At 29.6% G+C, this 8,749-nt stretch overlaps 1 protein-coding gene across 1 annotated transcript; it reads right to left on the bottom strand.

The window, feature by feature from the left end:
- Window positions 1–932: 932 nt before the first annotated feature.
- Window positions 933–5,622, bottom strand: LOC100807101 (1,4-Dihydroxy-2-naphthoyl-CoA synthase, peroxisomal-like). Its single transcript, NM_001254340.2, is given in 9 exon segments — window positions 933–1,214; window positions 1,391–1,513; window positions 1,961–2,056; window positions 2,191–2,238; window positions 2,370–2,468; window positions 3,119–3,157; window positions 3,396–3,497; window positions 4,758–4,880; window positions 5,309–5,622. Coding segments are annotated over 9 exon segments (1,020 nt in total). The 5' UTR covers window positions 5,582–5,622; the 3' UTR covers window positions 933–1,097.
- Between the last annotated feature and the right edge of the window lie 3,127 nt (window positions 5,623–8,749).

The following is an 8,749-nucleotide window of genomic DNA, read 5'->3' as shown; positions in this document are numbered from 1 at the left end:
GCAATAAATTTACGGAAGGATGGAATTCACTTAAGATTAAAAATAAAAGAATAAAATAAAAATTTTAAAAGATAAAAAGACTGAAACAAGGTTTACTAAAAAAAAAATAAGAGACCAAAAGAGTATTTACGTCCAAAATAATTTTAAATTATAAATGTGCACATTATTATTCTAATTACTTTAAGAAAATAATTAAAATACTATATATTGTAAACATTATGTTTAACTCATATTATCATATATATATATATATATATATATATATATATATATATATATATATATATATATAACAGGTTTATTTATTTTTATGATAATTATTTTAAAAATTATATAAAAAATTATTTGTATTAGTTAATAGTGTAAAAATACATTAACAGTGAATAAAAATTAATTTTATTTTAAAAGTCATGTCAAAATAATTTTTTATTTATGGATTATATAAAGGGTATTTTCTTAAAACTTTAAAATAAATATTTTTTATATAAACACTTTAAAATACTACATAATTACTTATTTTAAATAAAAAATAGTTTAAACAAATACATCAAAAAATCATAAAAATGCTTATTTTACCGGGACAGATCCAAGGGAGACAAGCACTTGCCCACATAATTACTATTTAAATCATTAAATCCTGTAAGTTAATTAGTTATAATTAATTAATTTAATTATTTTCATTAGTTTTGATGAATTAGTTATTTCTTCTTAAAGCACTTGAGTAAAACTATCCCCAAATTTCCTGGGCAAAATCAACCAAGTTCCCTTTAAGATCACTATCACGCATAATGAGTCTCACTTAAACTTGCATAAGCCTTCAAACATAAACTGAATTTCAGAAGATGAAGTTTTGAGAAAATAAGTGGAAATGTATATTCTATGGTCTTAATTTATTGAAGTTGATCATCTTTTAAAGAGATACGATAAAATAGTTAAATAAAAGAAATCTGTTTATTTTACCATCAGCCTAAAAAGTGCATTTGAAATGAATAAATTAAGGACAACAGAAAACAGGTGCCAAATCAACTTTCTGCTCTCTATATATTGGACAGAGCAGAGGTCCATGTCTCAAATTGATATAAACAATTGACAAATATTTAAGGTCGCCGATTGAACTTAGAAAAATCAGGCCGTCTACGTTGCATATATGCAGTCTTGCCCTCTTTAGCTTCCTCAGTGCCATAGTATATCAGTGTTGCATTTCCACCAATTTCCTATAAGTTAGGTTGCAAAAACACAAATTAAGTATACATGCATATGCACCAAGAAACGGGTATCATCACAAAACATTGGTACATTCAGTATAAATAATTATCTTGTTTAGAAAATATAAATTATATACAGTATTATTTAGCACAGAATATTGATAGATCATGAAATCATGATATACCTGAAGTCCGGAATGTCCATCATCCACTGCATTAAGAGCTGACTTGAGTACCCGAATAGCAGTTGGACTGTTCCTCAGTATCTCCCGACACCATTTTATCGTTTCCTTCTCTAAATTCTCAAGCTAGACCAAATCAAAACATAGCATTCACTGTAAGTACGAGGTTGATGTTGGAGCATGTGTTTCTGCTGTTGCTTTAAGTAGCTCCCTATTTCTTAAGTGATTCGTTGACAGCTTAATTTCTTTTCCAATTTGTATACAATATATATATATATATATATATATATATATATATATATATATATATATATATATATATATATATATATATATATATATACACTTAAATAGTACTAAAAAAAAATACTCAACTCATCAAAAAAGTACTTAAATAGTGAAGTAAGAATGTATGTAGGAGATCCCACATTGACTAGTGATGGAGCTAAAATAGTGTATATAAGTAGACAACAACCTTCATCTTACAAGTCAATTTTATAGGATTGAGTTAGGCCCGTAACCCAAATTCATGAGAGCTTGTGTCAAGAATTCTTCAGATGAAAAAGAACTTACTGGTACAACAGTGTTGACAAGGCCCATTTTCTCTGCTTCAACAGCATCATAGAACCTTGTGAGAAACCACATTTCACGTGCTTTTTTTGGACCTACCTGTATAAATAAGGCTAGTTTTTATCTTTGGATTGAAAATGTAAAAATGATATGGCAAACAAAATCCACCACCACCTAGAATAGCATAATAGTGGAGTGAATTATTAGCAAAATAAGCAGTATTTGATTCTTACCAAACGGGACATGATAGAACTTCCATAACCAGCATCAAAGCTTCCAACCTTTCATAGGTACAAAGACAGAAGGAATTACAAATCCATTATGTGTAGTATCATTACAAAAGAGGGAGAGTGAGAGCAATATAATTTTGAATAGTGCGAGTTTTGTATGAAAAGGAAAAGGGTTCAAGAACCTTGGGACCAGTTTGGCCAAAGATAGCATTATCTGCTGCAATAGTTAGATCACAGACCATATGCAATACATGCCCTCCTCCAACAGCATAACCTGCTACCTGTTTTAACGTTAGAAAAATAGTTTGCATATAACAAGAATAGGAAAGAACTAAACAAACATGATATCATTATTCATTAATTGGAATTTTGTGGCCTAGAGTTGTAGATGTTGAAATATCGAGCAGGAGAGTTTATTAAATTTTCCAATTTTCCAAAAACTGAAATGCATGTTATATTACCCACGAGTTAAAAATATCAAGACTTTAGGCACAAAAATAATTGAGTTTAAGGGTCATTTGATGCATATTCAGAGACAGTACAAACAAAACAGCACATTATTGAGTTAAAGGACAATTTTTGTGTTGTTAGTAGTTTGATGACCAATCACAGGACTAAAAGTTGTGTTAACCTCCAATAAATACCTAGTAAAATTTACTGTAATACTATTTGTGATGTGCATTATTTGTTTTGCAAGCAAAAGAGTTAGGAAAATGAAAGGGAGAGGGTTATAGGTATTTTATTTTTATTTTTCTGTTGTGGATTTAATGAGTAACAAAGTTATAGTTTTGTAGTGTCCCTCGAGTTGTTTTTGTCCAATACTTATACTACTTAAAAAATCAAACAGAATACACTTTTTTTTTAATCCTGCCATGCCCCTTATCTTTTAGCATATCATATCAACCCTAAGAACAAAGGGTGCAGCGAGTACCATTGCAATCACTGGTTTAGGGAGGCGGCGTATCTGCACCTGCAAAAGGAGAAGAGAATGAATAAAAAATAGAATAAGAAAGGGGCACGGTTTTTTCCAATAACAAGCATTAACAATTGTCTCATTAAAAATCATGGAAACGACAAAATCACTTGAGAACTTGAAGATTCACAGTCCATTGAGATGAATGCCTCAAAACTCTTTTAATTCAAGTAATGGGGATCACTTCTACAATTCTATTCACCCAATTAGAAAAATCTGAAATCAATTAATATACCTGCAAGTCTAACACATTAAGGCTACTGAAACTTCCATTATCAGAATAGCCATCGTTAGTCCTCAAAGCCTGGTCACCACCACTACAAAATGCTTCGGTTCCCTGCAACATCAATATGTCATCAGCATCAATTCCACACTGGTTTGCACAAAAAATGTGAACATTGCATATTCGGATTCATGGGGTTTAGTTGTAACAAATTGACAACAGCATGGGCAAACATATTTTTACAGCAGAACTGGAAGCAACATGATTAAGAAATATATTACACTGACCCATAATCATTATTATACTTTTTTGAAAAAGCCAAAACTGAATATTATTAAGAAACAAACTAAACATAAGGTATGTTTAGTCTGATGCATAATGAAGTACAAAAGGAGTGCCTACTTTACAGTAACACATCAACCAGAATTAAATCATCCCACCGTAACAATTGCACTGATGACCCACCAAACCCGGGATACAAATCAACGAGCAGCTCTAAATCCACCCATGAAGCCAAAGAGATGTGAAACCTTACAAGCCAAATCAAAACATAAGGAAATAAAACATAAATCTACACTAGCTCTAAAATAATAGAATTTTCACTACTTTTAAGATCACCACCATCTACTTATTGTGATCTGACACACTGTTATACTGCAGACTACAGTTTCAACCCTATCTCACCAAAGTGTATTGAATATATGACCCTCCAAGTGTTCGAGAATATACCCAACACAATATACATCGATCCCAATTACCTTTATTACTTCCTACCTACTACACCAAGAGCTTCCCATGCACCACCGCAGATCATTAAACTTGCTACATCAGAAATCACTCCAAAACAAAACATCCTCACAAATACCATCCATGTTAGCCAAATACATCTTCATTTTAGACAGAATGTAACACTACCCCATCTGTTCCAAAATCCACTCTATCCTCCAAGCTTTCCAACAAATAACAGAATAGGCCATGTTTTATATAATCACCCATTCCAATATGGCTAAACTGGGCCAACCATATATCTGCATTTCAAAAAACCAGAGACCTGCTTATCACTTATGCGTGTGAGGGATTAATCCCATAATGCAGCATGTGAACCCACAATCCACTATACACTAACATCCCCTATTACCCAAAAGGTACATTAGATTGTGTAACATTACAAAAAAGATAATCACGTTCATTCTCAAGAAACTTTAGGAAACGTTAATGTAAATTTCTCTAAAAATTTATACAATTAATCAATTAAAAATACCTTGAATATGAGATTCAAAATGATTATTACAAAATTCAAACAATCTTCACTTGGATTCCAACAATTGAATGATCAGAGTAATAATAAAAAAATTGGCAAAACTGCACAAGTACCTTGCCAGTGAGAATGACGACCCCAATAGAGCTATCATCCCTGGCATCAGTGAAAGCACGCATAAGCTCCTTCACCGTGTGGGGTCGGAACGCATTCCTTCTCTCTGGCCTATTAATACTTATCTGCACCACCACAACACGGTACACTAAGTATATCTTTAATACTTTCAATAAAATAAAATAAACTAACAATAACCAGAAAAACCATGGTTGAAAAAAGAGACAATGGGTGGAGCTCAGTTGACAACACAAGTTGAGTTTGTTTGTGGGACAGGATCAGGTTTGATCCCCCACAAAACACAATGCATCGGTTTTTGAGTGTGACTAATTCCGGAACCAGTTTTTAAAAACCTTGGTTCAAAGTGTCACCAAGTTCTGAACAGAGAATTATTACCTCAAGGTCCCATCCAAGACCCAAAGGTTTCAATTACGATGGTCAGTCAAATTCTTTTTATGAAGATTAGTCATCGCCAAAGTTGATAAATACTTCAGACTAATATTAATATTATGGTGACAAAAAGAGAAAAAAAAAAAGAATTGAGAAAGTGAACCTTGGCTATTCCTTCCCCGACGGCCTTCTCGTAGACAATGTCGGTGAAGTCCTTGCCGGAGTTGTCGTGGTCGGAGGCGACGATCCTCCAAACGACGTCGTGGGATGGAACTTCTCCGTGGACGCGGCGGAAGCTGTTGTTCCCACCGGAAGTGAGGCACGGGGCGAGTTCGCCGGGTGCGTTGTGATAAGAAGAAGGAGTGAGGTGGTTGGTCACAGAGGCAAGCCTTCTGGTGGCGGTTTCAAGGTGGTGGTTGTTGTTGTTCTCCGCCATAGGATTGTGAGAGCTATCGGAAGTGATCACCAATGGCGTGCAAGAAAGATTGTGAAGCTATTGGTTGGTTTTATACATTCCATTCGTTCATTGACATTCCCAGGTGGTCGTGGCGGGTGGGGATAAGATAAGGTCAATTACTACTACCTGTTGAAATTTATTCAAAATTAGTATCACGATTTAATTACACCCACCTTTTATTTAATGACTTTTATTAGATTCAAGTCTTAAAAAAAATCAAATTAATACTCCTTCGGTGCCTAAGTATAATTTATGGGATCCTTTCAACAAATTTAAATTCTTAACAAAAATACTTAATTTAGTTAATAATATTAAATAAGTTAATTATTTACACTATTATTTTAAAATTACACTTTTCTTATCATTTTATCTACTTAATTGTTTCTCATTATTTTTGAAAAAAAGAATAATTAAACAAGAGTAAAAAAAAATATTTAAAAATTAAAAAATATATATTTTTATAAAAAAAGACAAACAAATTTATGAAAATAATCTTATAATTAAAGATGAGGAGTAATAAAAAAATATTAAAAAGGTACTAGTACATTAAAAGTGTAATACAAAATTCTTTCTCTTTTCTTCCAAACATGAAAAATGATGGGGATAAATAAAATCAACATAATAATCACTGTTATAATTCCTACAAATAAATGTAAAATAAATACTACCATTTAGTATTGGATTATTGGACAATTTTTTATTTTGATTAAGGTTACATTTGAGAAGACATTTTAATTAATTTTTTTTACTAGCTGAAAAGTTTATTTGATTGTTTGATAAGCAAGTCTTTTTTTAGTAATTTTTAGAATTTTTTGAAATACTACTTGAAATAATATTTTTTAAAATGCTGACTTCTAGTTTTTAGTTTTTTTATATATTTTCTTTCCTTTTTATCCTTAATATATTTATCAAATTTTCTATTTACCTTTTTAAATAAATTATGATTTTATTATTTTTTTAAATCATTTTAAACTTTTCAATTATTTTAACAGACATTTTACCAAATACTTTTAATTTAATAAGTTAATTTTCTAGCTTCCAACTAGTTTTATTGGACATAACCTACACTAACTTTCTTTAATCATTTTAAAAAATAATATACTTACACGTATGAATTCAAGAAACTTTAGAGAGAATTAATATAATGAATAATAAAATAAAATATATTTACATAATAGAATAATATTAATTTGGATTAATAATTGAATTGAATAATATCATTTAATATTTTTTTTGGAAAAAAATGAATATGAGATTATCACCTCATATCATCCATAGAATCAAACCTTCTTTATATATATATATATATTAGATTAGCAAAAAATAGTTTTGTATTAAATGGAAATCTATTTAAATTAATTATAAATAGATTTATTTTAAAAATATCCTTTCTAATTATTTTACATAACTTTATAAAATAATAATAGTAGTATGTATGTATTTTCTTTAGAATTAAAATGTTCTAGCAAGAAAGAGATTAATACAAAGGGGGAGAGTGTTAATTTTTTTTGTGGCTTATTAAAATTTTGGCCATTTAGGTATTGTAATGTGTTATTTTAATTTTTCAAGTTTGAATAGTATGAATTAGGTTATTCAAGTATCATATATGATTTTGATTCCTTTACCTATCTTTCTTTAAATATTTTAATTTTTTTTATTATTGTGACATTTGATGATGATGTGTTAATGATATAATAACTTATGTGTTACTTAACACAAATGCTATCATGATTTAATTATTATTTTAATTCCTCTAATAGTTCCATCAAGAGGGAACAAAAGTATATCAAATCATATTAATATATATATTAGACAATATATCAATTGTCACATCATTATTCAAAATTACATCATCGGGGAGATGATAAGTGTTATTAAACTAATAATTTTTTTTAACATTTAATTCCTTTAGGCATCTCTTTCCTAGAACTTTCCGGTATTAAAAAGAAACACTCTCTAAAATTTTCTTTAGTCCCTAGAGTAGTAGTAATCACAATCACCAAGAAATTTTACATTGTATTATACTAAAAATACAGTTGCATTCGCATCTCAGCTTCTTGATGTTATTTTTTTATTTATGTATTGAGATATATTATGTAGAGATGAACTTTTTCAAAATTTTATTCCATCTTTATTACAAGTTTTTATGGAAACTTATAGACTTTTTCTTTATGTGACCTTCCTAGAGGTGATCCCTTTCAGATTGAGTGATAATTCTTACATAAAAATATCTATTTATACATTAAACATCTTAATCATAAAAGAGAAAACAAATAATAAAGTATTCTTAACAAATTCTTAATATTTTTAAATTAAAAAATATTCTAAATATTTGACACAAATAACTTGAAAATAAATAAATAAAATTATTTTTCTAAAAAAAATATTAGACATACGATAACCCGATCCTACTTTTGGAGTTTGTCTGTACAATGTTCAACATGCCACTTTGAAATGATATTAAACTCCCATGAATTTATACTATAGATAAAAGAATCTTCTTAGAAGATTAAACTCTTTCTGAAGGTGCATAGGTGGAACACTGACAAATCAACTATTTATGTTCCTTCCTCTTGTTTTCTCTTTTTTTCAATGGACAAAATCATGTGGTTTGTGTAGATGCATGTGTTGTATGAAGATTCTGATGATGCCAAAAGACTAAAGCTATTCAATGTTGATTCAAGTCAAGATCAAGAAATCAAGAGAAACGATTAACAATTAGTCATTTATATGTTAAAAGAATCTCTTAAAGAGGTTGCAAAGGTTTGACCTTAAAAGTTAAGCTTTCAAAATATCTTACAAAGTTTTTCTTAAGTACTTTATTTTGAAAATATGTTTTTCTCTTTGGTAATTGATTACCATAAGCAATAATGATTTAAACAGCTTTCAGGGAAAGTTTGAATTTGAATTTTAAATGTGTAATCGATTACCACTATTGTGTAATTGATTACCAATCCCAAAAAGTTTTGAAATTCAAATTGAAGAGTTATAACTTCTCAAAATAACTGTGTAATTGATTACCACACATATGTAATCGATTACCAGTGAGGAAATTTTGAAAATAACTCTGAAAAGTCACAACTCTTCACAAGTTTTTTGAGAGGCCACCATAGGCCTATAAATATGTGACTTGTATTCGAAATTCTT

Source organism: Glycine max, chromosome 8, assembly GCF_000004515.6.
Source record: "Glycine max cultivar Williams 82 chromosome 8, Glycine_max_v4.0, whole genome shotgun sequence".
Classification (NCBI taxonomy): domain Eukaryota; kingdom Viridiplantae; phylum Streptophyta; class Magnoliopsida; order Fabales; family Fabaceae; genus Glycine; species Glycine max.
The sequence above is the reverse complement of the archived record's forward strand: the minus strand, read 5'-3'. Positions and strand labels throughout refer to the sequence as shown.